This window comes from Manis javanica, chromosome 2 (genome assembly GCF_040802235.1).
Source record: "Manis javanica isolate MJ-LG chromosome 2, MJ_LKY, whole genome shotgun sequence".
Classification (NCBI taxonomy): Eukaryota; Metazoa; Chordata; class Mammalia; order Pholidota; family Manidae; genus Manis; species Manis javanica.
The window spans coordinates 73035629-73053848 of NC_133157.1; the positions used below are offsets into that span (position 1 = coordinate 73035629).

General features: G+C 38.5%; 1 protein-coding gene across 6 annotated transcripts in view; it reads left to right on the forward strand.

The window, feature by feature from the left end:
- Positions 1 to 18220, forward strand: part of PCSK5 (proprotein convertase subtilisin/kexin type 5) — a 433086-nt gene that overhangs the window by 273213 nt on the left and 141653 nt on the right. Inside the window, exon 21 of one of the 6 annotated variants that reach the window (XM_073228664.1) lies at positions 202 to 7591. The exons of 4 other annotated variants lie outside the window; for them this stretch is intronic. In XM_073228664.1, the coding sequence (XP_073084765.1) occupies positions 202 to 254 (53 nt within the window). In that variant the 3' untranslated portion in view covers positions 255 to 7591. Of the gene's footprint in view, positions 1 to 201; positions 7592 to 13192; positions 15843 to 18220 lie in introns of those variants that run through there. One more of the 6 variants, XM_017664303.3, reaches the window with a different exon arrangement.

Below are 18220 nucleotides of genomic sequence, written 5' to 3' on the forward strand. Positions count from 1 at the left end.
TCATTCATATCTGGGCTGCCGACTTTGGGCAGGTTATGGATTTCTCTGGTCCTCTCTTCCCTCATGTGTAAAAAAGAGGAGAATAGTATTGACCTCATGGTTATTCTGAAGCTTCCTATTAGGAATCTCAAAAAGAACTAGGCAGAAGGAGGACAGGAAGATGGCAGAATAAGAGGTCACTGTGATAACCTCCTCCCACAGACACATCAAGGAAGCAACTACGTCTAATACAGCTCACTTTGAAAACAACATGAACACTGCAGAACAGACCTTCCAAAGCTGGCAAAAAAGAGATGACCACACTGAGATGGGTAAAAGTTCAGATCTGTGATTGATTGATGGGGATACAAGGCCTTCTCCAATCCCAACCCACAGGCAGGAGGGAGAGAGGAACAGAGTGAGGAGGAGAAAAATGCTCAGAAACCTAGCACACCAGATCCTGTGTATCTTCTCGGGGAAGATGAGTTCCAGTGTCCTATTGGGCTTTCAAAAGCCCAAGATTTAACACAAAGGCAGCAAGTTGAAAGATGTGCTAACCTTGGGGAGTATTCCAGAAAGTGATGGGGGTTGAGGGTTTGAGGGAACTCTCTGTGATGGAGAAAGGGCTGGCAGATGTCACTTTTCCAGCCCAAAAGGCCAAATGCTTGTGGCAGCCAGCTCTGAAACTCTCCACCTACCCACTTGCCCCCCCAGTAGTAGTTGGTCAGTGCAAACATCCAGGCAGAGGGTGGCCCCATCCACAGTGCATCACAGACAAGCCAGGCATTGCACTCTGAGGCGTAGAAGTTGAGTTTGGCCAGTGCAGGTAGCCAGACAGAGGGCAGACCCCACCCACAGTAGTCATAGCTCAGCCACAAAAGTGACCACCATTCAAGCACCTGGCTCTGGTGAGCAAAGGATTTTGCTCTTCTGGGAACCACAGAATGTGTATGACACAAAACTACTACTTTCAAGAACAGAAGGCTTAGCTGATTTTTATCATAGAAACACAGAGATCCAGACAAAATGAGGAGACAGAAGACTATGTTCCAAATGAAAAAAAAACAAACACCAGAAAAAAAATGAAATAGAGCAATCTACCTGGTAAAGAAGTCAAAGTAATGGTCATAAAGATGTTCACTGAAATGGAATAAAGATTAGATGATCTCAGAGAGGACTTAAAGAGATAGAAAATATAAGAAAGAACCAGGTAGAGCTGAAAAATGCAATAACCAAAATGAAAAATACAATAGAGAGAATGACTAAACTAGAGGATACAGAATAGATCAGTGAACTAGAAGACAGGTGGAAAGTAACCAAGCAGAACAACAGGAAGAAAAGATTTCTAAAAATGAGAAGATGCTAAGAAAACTCTGCAACAACTCCAAACAAAACAATATTTGCCCTATAGGGATCCAAGGAGGAAATGAGAGAGAAAGGGGTAAAAAGTCTACTTGAAGATATAATAGCAGAAAACTTCCCTGTCCTGGGAAAGGAAATAGATGTCCAAGTCCTAGAAGGACAGAGAGCCCTTAACAAGAAGAACCAAAGGAGGAGGGGAGAAAAGATGGTGGCATGATAAGTGCGGCAGAAATCTCCTCCCAAAACCATATATATTTGAAAATACAGCAAATACAACTATTCCTAAAAGAGTGACCAGAAGTAACAGTACACCAGTCTACATCTGGGATAAGTCAACATCTCATGGAAAAGGGTAAGATAAAAAGCCACAACCTGGCAGGACCCAACCACTCCCCCACCACAGCTCACCAGTGGGAGGAAAAGAATCAGAGCAGGGAGGGAGTGGAAGCATAGGACTGCTACATACCCAGCCCTAGAAATCTACCCCAGGAGCACAGACCCACATTGCATGGTGCTCTGGAGATTAGAGGGGCTGAAAACCAAAGTCAGAGACTAAGACTGCTAACAGGATCCCAAAAACAGCTACCCTGGGACAAAAGAAAAGCAGCCACTTTAAGGGACCTCTAAACAGTCAGAGGGCTGCTAAAGAGGCAAGGGTTTATGAGAAGGGACAGGCAGACAAAGTCATCCTGGCACACTCAGCCCAGCAGTCTGTGAACTTTCAGGAAATTCAGGCAGCCTATCCGTCTGGTTGGCAATGCAGCCCTGAGGCCCCACACTGCAAGAAGCAGCCTGCTGCTCCTTCCTCCCTGCCAGGAATTGCATGCAAACTGGCTGTCCCCACTATTGCTGTGGACCAGCCAGAGAGCAGCCCTGCCTACAGGAACTACACAGCTTAATGCAGAGGCTTCTCCCTGTGTGTGACTAACTGGCCCACACCCAGAGGCTGCTCCATGTGCACATTGACCTGCACAGACAGCAGAGATGGACACCAGAAGCTACAAAGGGGCTTTGTTATTGTGGCGGAACCCATGCCGCTCACTTGCAACCCCCGCCATTGCCCTAGGCCATCACAAGGGCAACCTTGCCCACTGAAATTTAGGAGATTAACCCAGAGGCCATTCCCTGTGTGCAGTTAACCAGCAGAGATAGCAGAGACAGGCATGGTGATCAGCAAGCAGAAAGGGACTTTGTCCTCCCAGCTGACACTCATGCCACTTGCTGGCGACCACTCCCATCACTCCAGGACTATGAAAAGGCAGAAGAACCATGTTCAATCCAAAATCCCTCAAACACCAACAAGAGGGCTCAGTGAGACTGAAATCACCAATCTTCCTTGAAAATAATTCAAAATAAAAGTCATAAGCATGCAAATGGAGCTACAGAAAAATATTCAAGAAGCTAAGGGATGAATTCAGGAGGGAGATAAATGAAACATGGAGGGATTTAAAAGCAGATTAGGTGAGGTAGAGGAGACAGGGAACGTAATTGAAAACAGAACAAGAATACAGAGAAGCTGAGGCAGAGAGAGAAAAAAGGATCTCTAGGAATGAAAGAATATTAAGAGAACTGTGTGAACAGCCAAAACAGAATTCACATTATAGGGGTACCAGAAGAAGAAGAGAGAGAAAAAGGGAGAGAAGGTGTCTTTGAGGAGTTAATTGATGAAAACTTCCCCTCAAGCCATGGAGGTACATAGATTTCCCAACATGAGGGACTCAAGGAAGACAACATCAAGAAAAATAATGATTAAAATGGCAAAGATCAAGGACAAATAGAGAGTATTAAAAGCAGCCAGAGAGAGAAAAAAGATCACCTACAAAGGAAAACCCATCAGGCTATCAGACTTTTCAGCAGAAACATTACATGCCAGAAAGGAATGGCATGATATAGTCAATGCAATGAAACAGAAGGGCCTATAACCAAGAATACTCCACCCAGTAATATTAGCATTTAAATTTGAAGGAGGGATTAAACAATTCCCAGATAAGCAAAAGTTGAGGGAATTTACCTCCCACAAACCATCTCTACAGTGTATTTTAAATGGACTGCTCTAGATAGAAGTGTGCATAAGATTAAATAGCTGTCACCAGAGAAAATAAAACCACAGCAAAAGAATTAGAACAACTAAATACTAACCAAATACAAAATTAAATCAGCTACCCACAAAGTCAGTCAAGGAATACATAAAGAGTACAGAATATGACACCTAACATATAAAGATTGGAAGAGCAAGAAAAAGAAAGGAGGAGAAAAAAAGAATCATCAGACTGTGTTTATAATAGCATAATAAGCAAGCTAAGGTAGACTGCTAGATAATAAAGAAGCTGCCCTTGAAACTTTGGTAACCACAAATCCAAAGCCTGAAATGGCAATAAGTCCATATCTATCAATAATCACCCTAAATGTAAATGGACTGAATGCACCAATCAAAAGACATAGAGTTACAGAATGGATAAAAAAGCAAGACCCATCTCTGTGTTGCCTACAAGAGACTTCAAACCCAAAGGCATACACAGACTAAAGTGAAGGGATGGAAAAAAGATATTTCATGCAAACAACAGGGAGAAAAAAAGCAGGTATTGCAGTACTTGTATCAGACAAAATAGACTTAAAAACAAAGTAACAAGAGACAAAGAAGGACATTACATAATGATAAAGGGGTCAGTCCAACAAGAGGATATAACCATTATAAATATCTATGCACCCAACACAGGAGCACCTACATATATGAAACAAATACTGACAGAATTAAAGGGGGAAATAGAATGCAATGCATTCATTTTAGACTACAACACTTCACCGACTCCAATGGACAGAACAACCAAACTGAAAATAAGGAGACAGAGGCACTGAATAACACATTAGGACATATGGACCTAACAGACATCTATAGAATACTCCACCCAAAAGCAACAGGATACACAATCATCTCAAGTGCACATGGAACATTTTCCAGAATAGACCACATACTAGGCCACAAAAGTAGCCTCAGAAAATTCAAAAATATTGAAATTGTATCAATCAACCTCTCAGATCACAAAGGTATGAAACTAGAAATAAATTGTACAAAGAAAACAAAAAGGCTGGCAAACACATGGAGGCTTAACAAGATGCTCCTAAATAATCAATGGTTCACTGACCAAATTGAAAAAGAGATCAAGCAATATATGGAGACAAATGAAAACAGCACAATGCCCCAACTTCTGTGGGATGCAGCGAAGGCAGTTCTAAGAGGAAAGTTTATAGCAATCCAGGCCTATTTAAAGAAGGAAGAACAATCCCAAATGAACAGTGTAAATTCACAATTCTTGAAACTGGATAAAGAATAACAAATGGGGCCCAAATTTAGTAGAAGGAGGGACATAATAAAGATTTGAGAAGAATAAAACAACAGAAAAAATTAATGAAACCAAGAGCTGGTTCTTTGATAAAATGAACACAATAGATAAACCCCTAGCCAGACTTACCAAGAAAAATCAAATCTACACACATTAACAGAATCAGAAACAAGAAATGAAAAATCACTATGGACACCAAAGATACACAAAGAATTATTAGAGAATACTATGAAAAACTATATGCTAACAAACAGGACAACCTAGAAGAAATGGACAACTTTCTAGAAAAATACAACCTTCCAAGACTGACCAAGAAAGAAACAAAAAAATCTGAACAGACCAATTACCAGCAATGACATTGATTCAGTAATCACAAAACTACCCAAGAACAAAACTTCCAGGTCAGATAGATTCACCGCTGAATTTTATCAGACATATAAAGAAGACATTATACCCATTCTCCTAAAAGTTTTCCAAAAATAGAAGAGGAGGAATACTTCCAAACTCATTCTATGCAACCAGCATCACTCTAATACCAAAACCAAGCAAAGACACCACACACACACACAAAAAAAACTATAGACCAATGTCCCTGATGAACAAAAATGCAAAAATACTCAACAAAATATTAGTAAACCGAATTCAAAAATACATCAAGAGGATCATACATCAGGATTAATTGGGATTCATCCCAGGGATGCAAGAATGGTACAACATGCAAAAATCTATCAACATCATTCACTATATCAATAAAAAGTACAAAAATCACATGATCATCTCCATAGATGCTGAAAAAGACTTTGACAAAATTCAACACCCACTCATGATAACAACTTTCAACAAAATGGGTATAGAGAGCAAGTACCTCAACATAATAAAGGCCATATATGAGAAACCATCATCACAGCCCTCATCAGACTTAACAGTGAGAAGCTGAAAGCTTTTCCTTTAAGATCAAGAACAACAGAAGGATGCCCATTCTCTCCACTTTTATTCAACATAGTTCTGGAGGTCCTAGCCACAGCAATCAGACAACACAAAGAAATAAAAAGCATCCAGATTGGTAAGAAAGAAGTTAAACTGTCCCTGTTTGCAGATGACATGATATTGTATATAAAAAAACCCTAAAGACTCCACTCCAAAACTACTAGAAATAATGTCAGAATTCAGCAAAGTTGCAGGATACAATATTAATACACAGAAGTCTGTTGCATTCATATACACTAACGATGAACTAGCAGACAGAGAAATCAGGAAAGCAATTCCATACACAATTTCATCAAAAAGAATAAAATACCTAGGAATAAACCTAGCCAAGGAAGTAAAAGACCTATCCCCTGGAAACTACAAGACACTCTTAAGAAAAATTAAAGAGGACAGTAATAAATGGAAATTCATCCCATGCTCTTAGATAGGAAGAATTAATATTGTCAAAATGGCCATCTTGCCAAAAGCAATCTACAGGTCCAATGCAATTCCTATCAAAATACCAACAGCATTCTTCAACGAACTGGAACAAATAGTTCTAAAATTCATATGGAACCACAAAATACCCCAAATAGCCAAAGAAATTCTGAGAAGAATAAAGCAGGGAGAATTATGCTTCCCAAGTTCAAGCTCTACTACAAAGCCACAGTAATCAAGACAATCTGATACCAACACAAGAACAGACCCATAGACCAATGGAACAGAATAGAGAGTCCAGATATTAACCCAAGCATATATGGTCAATTAATATATAATAAATGAGCCAAGGATATACAATGGGGAAATGACAGCCTCTTCAACAACTGGTGTTGGCAAAACTGGACAGCCACATGCAAGAGAATAAACTGGATTACTAACCCCATACACAAAATTATACTCAAAATGAATCAAAGACCTGAATGTAAGTTATGAAACCATAAAACTCTTGTAAGAAAACACAGGCAAAACTCTCTTGAATATAAACATGAGCAACTTTTTCATGAACATATCTCCCCAGGCAATGGAAACAAAAGCAAAAATGAACAAGTGGGAGTATATCAAACTAAGAAGCTTCTGTACAGCAAAGGACACCATCAATAGAACAAAAAGGCATCCTACAGTATGGGAGAATATATTCATAAATGATATATCCAATAAGGGGTTGACATCCAAAATACATAAAGAGCTCATGCACCTCAACAAACAAAAAGCAAATAATCAAATTAAAAAATGGGCAGAGGATCTGAACAGACACTTCTCCAAAGAAGAAATTCAGATAGCCAACAGGCACATGAAAAGATGCTCTGCATCGCTAATCATCAGAGAAATGCAAATTAAAACTGCAATGAGATATCACCTCACACCAGTTAGGATGGCCAACATCCAAAAGACAAACAACAACAAATGATGGTGAGGATGTGGATAAAGGGGCACCCTCCTGCACTGCTGTTGGGAATGTAAATTAGTTCAACCATTGTGGAAAGCAGTATGGAGGTTCCTCACAAAACTCAAAATAGAAATACCATTTGTCCCAGGAATTCCATTCCTAGGTATTTACCCTAAGCATACAGGATCCAAGATTTAAAAGACATATGCACCCATATGTTTATCACAGCACTGTTTGCAATAGCCAAGACATGGAAGCAACCTAAGTGTCCATCAGTAGATGAATGGATAGAAAAGAGGTGGTACATATACACCATGGAATATTATTCAGCCATAAGAAGGAAACAAGTCCTACCATTGCAACAACATGGATGGATCTAGAGGGTATTAATGCTCAGTGAAATATGCTGGGCAGAGAAAGACAAGTACCAAATGACTTCACTCATCTATGGAGTATAACAACAAATCAAAAACTGAAGGAACAAAACAGCAGCAGACTCACAGAACCCAAAAATCGACTAACAGTTACCAAATGGAAAGGGACTGGGGAGGGTGGATGGGAAGGGAGGGATAAAGGGAATAAGGGGCATTGCGATTAGCACACATAATGTAGGGGAGGGGCACAGGGAAGGCAGTATAGCACATAGAAGACAAGTAGTCTTCTATATCCAACATCTTACTATGCTGATGGACAGTGACTGTAATGGGGTATGTGTTGGGGACTTGATAATGGGGGGAATCTAGTAACCACAATGTTGCTCATGTGATTGTATATCAATGATACATTAAGAAAAAATTTTTTTAAAAAAAGATGAACCCAACAAGGACAATGCCAAGACACACAGTAAATTAAAATAGCAAAGATTAAAGAGAAAGAGAGAATCTTAAAAGCACCAAGAGAAATGCAGTTACCTACAAGGAAACCCCATAAAGCCAGAAGCAGATTTTTCAGCAAAAACTTTACAGGCCAGAAGGGAGTGTCATAAAAATCTTCAAAATGCTAACAGGCAAAGCTCTACAACAAAGAATACTCTACCAAGCAAGATTATCTTTCAGAATTGAAGGAAATATTAAAAGTTTACTTAAAAGTATGAGTTCAAAACATAAAAGTAGTAACACACTCCACGTGGAGTGTTGGCAAAACTGGACAGCCACATGTCCAGAGAATTAAACTGGATTGCTAACCCATACACAAAAGTAAACTCAAAATGAATCAAAGACCTGAATGTAAGTTATGAAACCATAAAACTCTTGTAAGAAAACACAGGCAAAACTCTCCACGTGGAGTGTGTTACTACTTTTATGTTTTGAACTCATACTTGTAAGTAGGTCAGTATGGCAACTGCCCAAAAAACAATCTACATCTAATGAGTAGATCATCCAGATAGGAAATCAGTAAGAAAATAGTGGTGTTGAATAACGCATTAGACCATTTAGACTTAACAGCTGTATAAAGAACATTCCACCCAAAATCAACAGAATACACCTGCTTCTCAAGTACACATGGAATGTTCTCTAGGATTGATCACACATTAGGGCACAAAACAAGTCTCAATAAATTTAAGATTTAAATTTTATCAATCAACTTTCTGAAACACAGCAGTATAAAACTAGAAATCAATTACAAGAAAAACTGGAAAAAAACATGTGGAGACTAAACAACATGCATCTGAATAATCAGTGAACAAATCAAAGAGGAAATCAAACAATACAGAGACACAAATGAAAACAGAAGCACAGTGGTTCAAAATATGTGGGATGCAGCAAAAGCAGTTCTAAGAGGGAAGTTCATATTGTAATCTCAAACAGTCTAACCTTTCACCTAAAGGACCTAGAAAAAGAAGAATAAACAAAACCCAAAGTTAGTAGAAAAAGGGACACAATAAGGATAAGAGCAGAAATAAATAAAAGAGACTATGAAAACAATAGGAAAAAAATCAATATCAAGAAAAAAGAGAAAGGACACAAATAAAATCAGAAATGAAAAATTTACAGCTGACACTATAGATACAAAGAATTATTAAAGAATTCTATGAAAATTATATACCAATAAATTAGACAACCTAGAAGAAATGGACAAATTCCTAGAAAATAGTAATCTTCCAAGACTGACTCCAGAAGAAACAGACCATTTTCAAAAACCTGAACAGACCAATTACCAGTAACAAAATTGAATTGGCAATCAAAAAACTCCCAACAAACAAAAGTGCAAAACCAGATGGCCTTATATGTGATTTTTACTAAACACTTATAGAAGAGCTAATACCTATCTTCTTAAAGTATTCCAAATAATAGAAGAGGAAGGAATAATTACAAACTCATTCTACAAGGCCACCATTCTCTAATACCAAAGCCAGACAAAGATGCTATAAAAATAAAAGTACAGACCATTATCCCTGACAAGTATAGATGCAAAAATTCTCAACAAAATATTAGCAAACTGAACTCAAACCTACATCAAAAGGATCACTCACCATGCCCAAGTGGGATTTATTCCAGGAATGCAAGGATGGTTCAATATCTGCAAATCAGTCAATGTGATACACCATATTTAAAAGGAAGACTAAAAACCCATAGGATCCTCTCAATAGGTGCTGAAAAAGCATTTGACAAAATTCATCCATTCATGATAAAATAAATTCTCAACAAAATGGGTATAGAGGGAACACACCTCAACATAATAAAGGCCATATACAACAAACCCACAGCTAACAATACTAAATGGTGAAAAGCTGAAAACTGCCACTATTTGCAGATGACATGATACTATATATAGAAAGCCTTAAAGATTCCACCCAAAAACTATTAGAATAAATGAGTTCAGTAAGGTTGCAGGATACAAAATCAATATACAGAATTTTTTTGCATTTCTGTGTACTAATAACAAACTAGCAGAAAGAGAAATCAAGAAAGGCATTTCATTCACAACCTCATCAAAAAGAATAAAATACCTAGTAATAAATTTAACAAAGGAGGTAAAAGACATGTATTCTGAAAACTAGAAGACATTGATGAAAGAAATTCAAGAAGACACAAATGAATGGAAAGATACTCCATGTTCATGGATAGGAAGAACTAATATTGTCAAAATGGGCATTCTGCCCAAAGAAATCTACAGATTCAATGAATCCCTATCAAAATACCAGTGGCATTTTTCACTGAACTAGAGCAAATAGTACTAAAATTTGTATGGAATCACAAAAGATCCCGAGTAGCCAAAGTAATCCTGAGAAAGAACAGCAAAGCTGAACGTGTCATGCTCCCTGATTTCAAGGTGTATGACAAATCTACAGTGATTAAAACAGTATGGTGCTGACACAAGAATAGAGACATGGCTTATGGGAACAGAATAGAGAACCTAGAAATAAACCCAAGCATGTATGGTCATTTAATCTACAACAAAGGAGGCAAGAATATACAAAGGAGAAAAGACTGTCTCTTCCATAGATGGTGCTGGGTAAACTAGATAGCTACATGTAAGAGAATGATACTGTATCACTGTCTTACACCATACACAAAAATAAACTCAAAATGGATTAAAAACCTATGTGTAAGACATGAACTGTAAAACTCTTAGAAGAAATCACAGGCAAAAATCTCTTAAGCATGTGCAATTTTTTTTCTGGGCAAGGAAAACAAAAGTGAAAATAAATAACTGGGGCTACATCAAACTAAAAAGCTTTTGTGCAGCAAAGGACACCATCAACAAAGCAAAAAGACAACCTAGAGTACAGGAGAATATATCTGGTAAGAGGCTAATACACAAAATATACAAATAAATACCGAAAAATCAAATGGCCCAATTAAAAAATGGACAGAGTATCTGAATAGACGTTTTTCTAAAGAAGAAATACAGAAGGCCAACAGGCACATGAAAAGACACTTAGCAGCACTAATCCTCAGGGAAATGCAAATTAAAATCACAATGTGGTATTACCTTACACCAGTCAGTATAGCAACTTCCCAAAAGACAAGAAATAACAAGTGTTGATGAGGATATGGAAGCAAGGAAACCCTCCTACATGGTTGGTGGGCACATAAATTGGTACAGCCACTGTGAAAAGCAGTATGGAGGTTCCTCAAAGAACTAAAAATAAAAATACCATATGACCCAGCAATTCTACTTCTGGGAATTTTAAACAAAGAGAACAAAATCCCTGATTTGAAAAGATACATGCACCCGTATATTTATTGCCACATTATTTACAATAGCCAAGATACAGAAGCAACTGAAGTATCCATCAATAAATGAATGGGTAAAGAAGATGTGGTACATATACACAATGGAATACTAGTCATAAAAGGAATGAAATCTTGCCATTTGCAATAACATGGATGGATCTACAGAGTATACTGCCAGGTGAAATAAGCCAGACAGAAAAAAAACAAATACTGTATGATTTCACCTATATGTGGAATCTAGAAAAGCAAAACAAATGAACAGAGCAGAAATAGACTCAAAGAAGAGATTAGTGATTGCCAGAGGGGAGTGGTGTGGGAGGGTGGGTGAAATAGGTGAAGGGGATAAAAAGGCACAAAATCCCAGTTATAATATAAATGACTTAACACAGATGGCAGTACAGCACAAGGAAAATAGTCAATGCTATTAGTGATATAAAAGATATTAAATTATATTTGTATGTTGACAGTAACATTTATTGGGGTGAGCATTTAACTATGTAGTTAACAGTCAAGTCACTACATTATACATCTGAAACCAATATAATACCATATATCAACTATGCTTCAATAAATGTTAAAAAAAAAAACTAGGCAGGTGATGGCAGTGATAGAACATCACTTAGAGTCTCATTTTCGTGGAGCATCACGGGTGATGTGGCATCCTCATAGCTTTTCTGCCATACGATTGTTCTGGCAGCAATTGCCCAGACACGCTCAGGCTCTGTGTTCAAGCTTTCCTTGGCCAGGGTCAATTCTTAGGACACAGCAGTGCGGTGAGAGGACGGGTGAAGGCATCCTGTGGACCATGTCAGTATCACTTCTTACTTAAAAATAGGGTTCCCCTTTACCTGAATATGACCAGAATTTTTCTAAGTTAGTAATCAGAAAACTGGGGAAGATTCCAAGTGATTAATCCAGAAGATCCATTGTGGCTTCAAATTTTCACCCACAGCACTTCGTACCAGGTGTTTCAAGGTCTGTGATACTTTAACTGCTTTCTCTAAACCATGGCACACAGGAAGGAAGTTATGCCAAATGGCATTTTGGTAAAAATGGAGTGTCAGGATCATGGGTCAAAGTGGAAAATGAAGAACCGTATTTATGATGAGTCCATTTTCAGGTGACTAAAAGAGTAAGATCATTGATGGCTCACTAAACTTTCCAAATCATGTGGCAATTGTACTTAGGGATGTACTACTATTTATTATCCTTCAACTGTCATATTTCAATGATTCTAAGACATACTTTTTTTACATTTTAACATCTCTGAAATAAGAAGCATCTTCTATTTCATGACAGTTTACAACTGCTTTTGACCAGCAGGTTGATATGACATAGTTATCATTGCTAGTAAGCTAGGCACATGGTTACTACTTCCAGTATTGAATTTAGTTGCAGTTCAAAATAGCTTTAAAAAATTAAGCTATTATTCCGTAGTCAGAGGAAGAGTTATTATATAAGCATAGAAACAAAACAGCCTGTTATGTAATTTTAATATGTCAATAAATACAAAATGAATACTGTAATTAATAAAAGACAATCGTGTCACCATTAAGAAGCATTTTTTTTCTTGGTAATACTTAAAATAGTAGTGCATTTTAAATCCAGTGTCTTAGAGTCAATGAAATATAGTATAAATGACTATATACTCTCTGCTCTAGGTAATTCTGTAAAGAAAAATTCCTTGCCTATGTTATTGTTGATTTCTAATTTATTCTTTCTCTAATCTTTTTTCCTTCCATCATGGATATCAATCACATTTACCGTTGGACTGCAATCTCTCTCCTTGAAAAACTATGCGGTTGACTGAAATCACTTTGGGTGGATCAAATTTCCTCCTTGTTGACTGCTCCTGAATGATCTCTTCCAATCCCCCAATCTGCCTCTCTGGCCAATCACATCCTTCCTCCGTGTGTGCACATCATGCTGCTCTCGTCCTGAACTGCCCCCTCTCTCTTGCTGACTCCCTGGAAAAGCAACGGAAGAGTCCTGGGCAGAAGGTGGCTTCTGTATGCTAGTCAAAAAGAACAATCTGTGCCAACGGAAGGTTCTTCAACAACTTTGCTGCAAAACATGTACATTCCAAGGCTGAGCTGCCATCCTAGATTTCTTTGTTCCTGTAGACTTATAGATTACTCCATATTATTATTAAAAAGAAAAAAAAGCAAAAAAAAAAAAAAAAGCAAGCCACCTCTCTCTTTTTTGCTCTCTTTTCTCTCTTTCTCAAATTTGTGCAGGGAGATGGTGAACTGTTTTGTCAGAACTTAAATTGAAAAAAAGAATAATAAACCTACAACAAGCCTACCTTTTATAACTGGGTGTTTCATGCTGAACAGCCAGAACCACAGAGACAGTATTGTATGACCAAAGCATTTGATGCCAAAATTTGACGTTAAAGTAATGATTTGATTTCCTGCCCTGGTTTTAAAGGTCCATTTTTTTTTCCTTTTGCATTTACTTGCTTGTTTCCCTGTTTGAGATGCCTAAACATACCTTCCAAAAACTTCACAAGAGCAGACATAGATTAAAATGAAACAGAAAGCTCTTGCATCTGTCATTTTTCATGAATCCACCGTTGGGGGAAATGGCAGACCACGGGACCCGAGGGCATCGAGACCATCCCGCAGAGTTGTGTTCAGTGTTGTTTGTCTTAGTTTCTCACAGTTTAACAGTGACAGTTCCCACACATAACCCACTTTATGCATTATGTGCTGGTTTTGGCATTATACTCACTTGATAAGTCTGCTTCACTGGTTACATCAGATTTACTTGCTGCTATTGGCCTTTCCGGTGTCCACTGGCTTATTTTACGCACAGCTGGTCAAATGGGATTGCTCTGCATAGCCAAATTGGGAGGGACAGAATGCAGCGCTACCCAAAACAGCTGAGACTGACCCAGCTCCCCCCAGATCTGGAGTGTTCACTCTGTAGGCCCTGTACAATCTCTTGGTGCTATCTAGCCATTATCCCCATAGCATTTTTTTTAAAGGCCATCAGAAATTCCATTTATTGTGGTGGGAAGTGTTTTGAACATGATGCAGGAAATTTCTTCCTAGAATCAAAAGTTTCTAAAAGGTCCTGTATTTTTTAAGAAATGGAATTTATTTAAATAATATTTAAGCTCATGTCCAAGTTGGCTGGGCAACCTTTTTTCAATGGTGCTTATTAGAAGTTCATTCATCTTGTCATTTTAAGAAAATAAAACTGGAAATTGAATATGGGCGGCATGATTGTACCCTCCTGCTTCTGTTCTTTTCCCACTCTTCTGTCCCTTTACAACCAACCGTACTGTGGTACACCTGTCCCCTGGATGTCACTGAGACATTCTGTTTTCTTAGAAATATTCTCACTGGTTTTCTTTGACTCCCCAAACACATCCTGGAATCTAGCAGAATGAATTGTGCAAAAACTGTTTTTGGATCAGTGGTCAGAAATGAAGAAGCCTGGTAGATCTTTTTACCAATTCTGAGTTTCTCTCTGTTTAGGGAAGAATAGCCTGGTATCAAGTTTTTTCATTTTTCATATCAAAGCTCTACTGGTGACCACATCTGCTTTGGGAGGGACCAGCCATCTTGCAGGCTTTATACTTCCAAAAGCCTCACTTCCAAGATGCCAGTGGTCTCACGGCTGAGAAGGGGAATGAGGTCACTATACATTTATTCTGGGAAGGAACTGGGAAGTGGGGGCTAAGGTCCCTGTCCAAGCAGCAAGCTAGTAAAAAATCTACCTTGAAAATATTCATTCCTAGACATCAAAGTTAACATCTAGCCCAAGGTGAATAATAAGTAAACAGTTTACTGACCCTCTTAATAGCAGTGTAGTGATACCGAGTCACATAATGATTTGTTAAGTAACTAAGGAATCCAGTGATTTTGCTGAGCAATTTTCCTCATCACAAAACTGTAAGCTCTTCTGACCCAAAGAAAGCAAATTGGTCCTGAGCACAGCATATAGAGTCTTACATTTATTTAAAGGCACATCTCTAAGTGGACAAATGTAAGTACAAACCTAAAGTAAGGTCAAGCAGATGGCAAAATCAGATTTGCCTGCAAAGGAATCCATTTAACTGAACCAGCCCATAATGTTTGAGGCAGAAAGTTGCTATGATAGGAAAGAGAAAAATGATGTCTGTATTCTTAGACAAATACTCATCAATATGACAGCAGAATTCACTGGGGTCCACCATTATGTGTTTCATTTCCCACTGACCATGCAGGCGCACACCATGGAAATACTGGTTTAACTACTAGTGTGTTACTGCCTCGTTTAGCTACAGAATATTATTAACTAGAACATAATGCTTTCAAAGTTTAAGTTAATGTTATATATTATGTATAAATATATATATTCATAATGAGATATATGTAATGCATAGTACAAAGTTTGGAGACTTAACAAATGCTCTAACCTCCTAGAGATGAAAGTCCTATCTTCTGGTTTTTTTTGTCTAATTAGTGATCCATTGTTAAATCATCCAAACCCACTTTTACTGAAAAATACTGTACATGTGTAAAATGTTCAGTTGTTTTTTTGTAAAATATAGTAGAACGGTTGTAATTGATACTGGCCAAAATCAATGTTATTCCATATTTTATTTTTTCTATTAAATTAACCTAAGTTCCTGTTTATCTGATCTGTTTATACCCATATGTAAACATCTCTGAAAGGGTGAGGTAACGAGAAACTTCCGTTTCCACATCGAAGCTGAGTATGAAGGAAAGGGCAGAGATGGATGAAGCATCCGAATAAAGTTGGAAAAGAAAGGGTGAGCAGAGGAGGGAACTGAAAAAGAGGAAGTAACAGCCACGTAAGAAAGGAACAGATTAGACCTGGTCGTGAATGTGTGTTAAATCCCAATTTTAGAAAGCAGGTTGTGAGAATCAACATAAACTTGGTGCCGTTTCTGTTGGCTTGCGCGGATGCCACCCTAGTGTGTGGGCCACTCTTCTCTTGGGTGTCCCCCCAGCCATGGCCCACTGCATACCCACCAGTGGGGTAGATGGGGGGTGGGCACCAAGGAACTGGACAGAAGGCAATGGGGGATTAAAGGAGAAGATGTTAAAGGAGACGTAAAGCTGTTAAAGAAGACGACCTTGTTCAGTTTGCTGATATCCTGTGTAGAGTAGACCGTGGCTGTATCCCTGGGTGCCTACATGATGACTTTATCTAAAATAAATCTCTGTGATATGCCACAGGGTGGGACTGTATAGTTAGCAAGAAAAAACTGTAGATTACAGATCTTTGCAAACCCTGCTTGAGATTCAGGCACTAACCCTGAAGATTGAATGCCCTGCTTTTTGGGAGAAGAAATGAGAAATCAGCAAAAGTGACACACAAATTTAGTTCCAATTAGGTTAAAAGATCTGAGAACACAGAAAGGGGTAAGAAAGCCTCTGCTGTCATGAAATCCCACCATGGGGAAAAACTAATTTCACTCACCATTTACTATATGAGCTGCATAACATGGGAATATAAAGTATGTAAATAGGTCCTCTCTAATGCTCACACAAACTCCAGAGCAGGGGCATGTATCATCCACTCTTTACAAACAAGAAAGCTGAAGGCATATGGACTTGAAATAAAATGATTGAGATTATACATCCTGACTCAGAATAATAAAGATTTAATTTAACAGTAAGACAATTAACACTAAATAGTGAATTCTAGGTCTCGATTGGGACCCTAAGTTAAGTTCTGATGGGCAGAAATATCTTTGAATTTGACTGGTTAAGGTGAGTTTCCTAGAGCAGGTGGAACCAGAATTAACTGTTGGGGGATGGCTAAATCTTCACTAAACTGAGGGTTAAGAGCAGCAGGAACATTACCAGTGAACTTGCTGCATAAGAGATGTTCAGAGAAGTAAATTATTTTAGTGGTTTTAAACTAATTAGTCCCTTGCTTCAGGGACAGTGATTCAACATTTGATGGATTAATCCAGAAGAATCTACATTTTGACACTTTCCAAAAGATGAATAATGCACCCATCCTCAACTTCACAACCATGGACCACCTTGCTTATTATCATCAGTATCCATCTATGGACTGAACAGAATTTTCTATTCACCCTAGTATTAGGGGCTTGCCAGGCTGCTAATCTTTTCTAACAGTAGACTCCCTGTTTTCCACTCAAAAGTCTACTCTTTGAGGAGCTTGCAAATTGAGTGCTTAGTAGAGAAGGGGAGGGGAGTGTTGTAGTAACCACTAAATTAAAATTTCTCAGCCAAGTGAGCAACACTTTGGGCACAACTGAGTGTGGAAATGTTTAACACCTTATTCTCCTCATGTAAAATGAATATCATGCAGCTAAAATATAAGTAGGCATGCATTTTTAACTGCCTTTGTATTCAGCTTCACGCAAAGGGCAATGACAAATAGCAGCTTGATGAAGATGGAGAAAACTGGAGGCAATTTTAAACTGATCTGGTCAGTTCAAGGCCTCCTCCCTCCGTCCTGGAATACAAAACAGCAGCAGGAGTATCAAGTCCAGCTACAGCTTGACCTCACCTGGCCCAGGTGAGCCCTGTGCCCCAAATTCACTATGTGTCAATGACAGAAAGTATAAACCTGCTTCTCTTCCCTGGTTGGCATCCATTTCCAAATGTTATTTTTATTGCAAACCCATAAAATATGGAGTTCTCAGCAGAATACTTTGGAGCCATTGACAAATTTGGCAGGGCAAAGCCAAGGTAGACTTGATCTCACTGTGGCTCACTGGAGCTATTTGGCACTCGTAATGGGGCTGTAATCCTTATAATTACGTCTCCTCTTAATCATAGGAGATGAAGATCTGGCCCTGAACCAATTCTTGGGCAAGAAGGATGGAGTTAGGCAACATCACTGAGTCTCAGAATGTCAGCCTAGGGCCTGGAAAAGCCAGCAGTTCCTCCCTATTCTCTACCTGCAAGGGACTTAGAAGACTTGACTCTTACTACTGAATGATTTTCTTGCCAGGTCTCTTCTCTAAAGGGCCATTGTTTTGGGGCAATTGTTGCTTATACAGGACA